This window comes from Merops nubicus, unplaced genomic scaffold (genome assembly GCF_000691845.1).
Source record: "Merops nubicus isolate BGI_N331 unplaced genomic scaffold, ASM69184v1 scaffold38265, whole genome shotgun sequence".
NCBI classification, from domain to species: Eukaryota; Metazoa; Chordata; class Aves; order Coraciiformes; family Meropidae; genus Merops; species Merops nubicus.
In genome coordinates, this window is record NW_008610994.1 from 2,997 (window position 1) to 5,786 (window position 2,790).

General features: G+C 59.5%; 1 protein-coding gene across 1 annotated transcript in view; it reads right to left on the reverse strand.

Annotated features, from left to right (window-relative positions):
* The window catches only part of OLFML2B (olfactomedin-like 2B), a gene marked incomplete at its 5' end in the record, with an annotated part of 12,641 nt that overhangs the window by 2,046 nt on the left and 7,805 nt on the right, over nucleotides 1-2,790 (reverse strand). Inside the window, 2 exons of the mRNA XM_008941087.1 lie at nucleotides 200-273; nucleotides 1,219-1,447. Coding sequence (XP_008939335.1) covers nucleotides 200-273; nucleotides 1,219-1,447 — 303 coding nt within the window. The remainder of the gene's footprint in view (nucleotides 1-199; nucleotides 274-1,218; nucleotides 1,448-2,790) is intronic.

The following is a 2,790-nucleotide window of genomic DNA, read 5'->3' on the forward strand; positions in this document are numbered from 1 at the left end:
CCAGCCCCTCTGGGGCACCCGTGGTCTCCGGGGTGGGTGTCAGCCAGCTCACAGTGGTGGGGTTTGGCGTGGGCCCCATGGACGTGGCAGGGGACAGGGGCACTGTGGCAGTTGCGGCAGTGTCAGAAGCTGGTGGGGTGGTGGGGTCACTGCCAGGGGTGGGTGGCCATCCCACGGGGGAGGGCTTCCTCACACCCACCCTGCTGCTGGGCCTCAGGAGCTGGTCCTCAATCAGCAGGTCCACTGTGTTGTCCCCGCTGAACAGCTCGTCTGCTGACAAACACAGACATGGGCGTCAGCCTCACAGCCAGCAGGAGCAGGTCCCCTGCAGCCCCTCTGTCCTCATCCCACCACTCCAGCTCCTCTGCCCACTTCTCCAGGCTGTCTTCTACTAAATTCACCTGGTTTCCCTTTTGACTTCCAGCTGAAGAATAACCATGGGAACTGCACAGACTGATGGTGCCCACATTAGAAAGTCAGCAAGATCCTGTCAGAGCCACGACCACCAACTCAGGCCAGGCAGAGCAGGAGGTGGTGGAGAGTGATTCGGTCCTGCCAGTGCCCAGAGGTGGGGCAGGATGGAGAGACAGCTGCAGCTCCCAGCCAGATCTCACCCACCTAGACGACTCCTCATCTCAGGGATCTCATGAACCTACCTAGAGCTATGCTGGCTCACCTTGCTGCAGAGCCAGCTTTGCAGCGAAAGGGCGCTTGCCTTGGGCCCTTGTCTCATTGCTGGGAGCTGCTGGTCCCCAGGGGCTCAGCCCTCTGCTGTCACCCCGAGCTGCACCTGGTTGAGTAGTACAGCAGCCAGCAGCAGCTTCGAGCCACCTCCCACCACACCGACCACTGCCCAAACCTCCTGGGTTGCCATCGGGCAGGCAGATCTGCAGGACTAACATCTATAATAAACCTGCATTTCCTTTTGGAAAGGTATTGAGGCTGGGTGTTTTAAACTGCAGCAGTGACCTATTTCCTTATCTGCCAGGGATTTTCCATGGAATAACAGCACTGCACTGCTCCTCTGCACAGGGCTGCAGAGTGGAGGTACCAACGGCCCCACCTCCTCCTGCCTACAAGCCCTCCTCCTCCTGGTGACCCTATGTGCTTTGCCCACGAGTTCCTGGGGGGCAAGGCAGGACTCAGGGGGCAGATGGCGGCTTTGCTACGGGCTGCAGCCAGCCGTCCAGCCAGACAGGGCTGCAACCCCCAACTCACGCTGCTCCTCGATGTCGTTCTCTGACTCAGTGGACTGGGCTTTGTAGTAGGTGACTCCTCGGATGATGGTGGGTTTGGAAGGAGGTCGGCTCCTCACATGCAGCTGCCTCTCCAAAAGCTGCTTGTGCTTCTCATCCTCCAGAGAGAGGTGCAGCTCCGGGAGGGACTCAACGGAGTTGATCTGCTGGGAGATGGTTTCATCTTTGAGGAACCTTTCTTCATATTTGCCCTGGAAGAAGCACAGGACGATGTCACAAGATTGGCCAGGGCAGCCACGCTTTAGGGGACAAGGCAGGTCAGACTGGTCAGCTGAGCAGTGGGTAGGACACTCTGTCCTCCCTCCTTTCTCAGGGCCATCTTCAGGCCATTCTGCGATGGGAAACCCTCCTGGACACAGTGGGGATAGCAGACCAGTGTTACCTTTGCATGACCTTGGTGCCATGCTGCAAACCCAGCACTCGTGCTCAATAAGGCACAGGCTGTGGAGTGCAGGGTGTGTGGGTAGAGTGGGGGGACCCTGGGGCAGTGTCAGCAGGGCACACCCATCACTGCCACCACTTGCATTTCCACCCACCAGACACCGCCTTGCATGCCAGAGACTGGTGCCAGCAGATGATCCGTAGAGAGCATGCAACGTGCACCAAGCTTTGGTAGAGCAGAGAGGCTGAAGGCACCTTCCCAGCAGAATCAGGAACCCTGCCCTGAGGCAGAGACCAGGAGATCTCCTCCCGGCAGGGAGTGGGAACCCTGTGCAGAGGCAGCCACCAGCTGCTGCAGCTCATGCCTGAAGGATTTCATCTCATTAAAGGAAATCGGAAAGACAGTCTGAAGGTTGAAGCACTGCCCATTTGGCTGAGAAGACAGGCTCAGGGTTCCTTCGCAGCCCTGCTGCAATTAACAGCGAGAAAAGAGGAACATTGGGAAATGAGGTCACCCGGGGTACTGAAAGCCCCGCACTTTACTCTCCTGCCTGGCCGGGGCTGGCTTCTTCCCAGCGGGCAGTGGAGCGCTTGCCCAGGTGCCAGCAGAGAGCAGGGGCAGAGGGGCTGGCAGCGCTGCTGGACAGCTCTGCCACAGGGTGCAGCTCTCCCTGGAGCAGGGCACCCTGGCACTGCACGGTCGGTGACATTTCTCAACCCTCTGACCCACAGTGCACATGTGGGAACCCACCCTTCTACCTGCCCACCCCTGTGTAGGATTCATGCCTGCTCTTGGTGCTAAGGGGGCACGTGTGCAGGCTGCCCTCACCCCCAGGAGCTGAGCACCCCGTTTGGAGATGGAAACGATGCAGCAGCTGTTCCCCCCTGCCCAGGAGGGATAACTCCCTTTGCCCCACAGACGGGATCCTGGGGTGAAGGCAGGATGCTCCAGGAGCCACCCAGCATGGCTCAGGGTGGCATGAGGCCACCCTAGATTGTACCACCGAAGCAGCAAGGGGATAGGACACCCTGGCTCAGCCCTTTTTCCAAAACACCCTTCTCAGAAGCTGCACAGAAACCACTGCCCCAGGCAGAGGCCGTTCTCACGCTGGTCAGATCCCTCAAGGACCCCTGCGGTCCAGGGCCGGGTGCC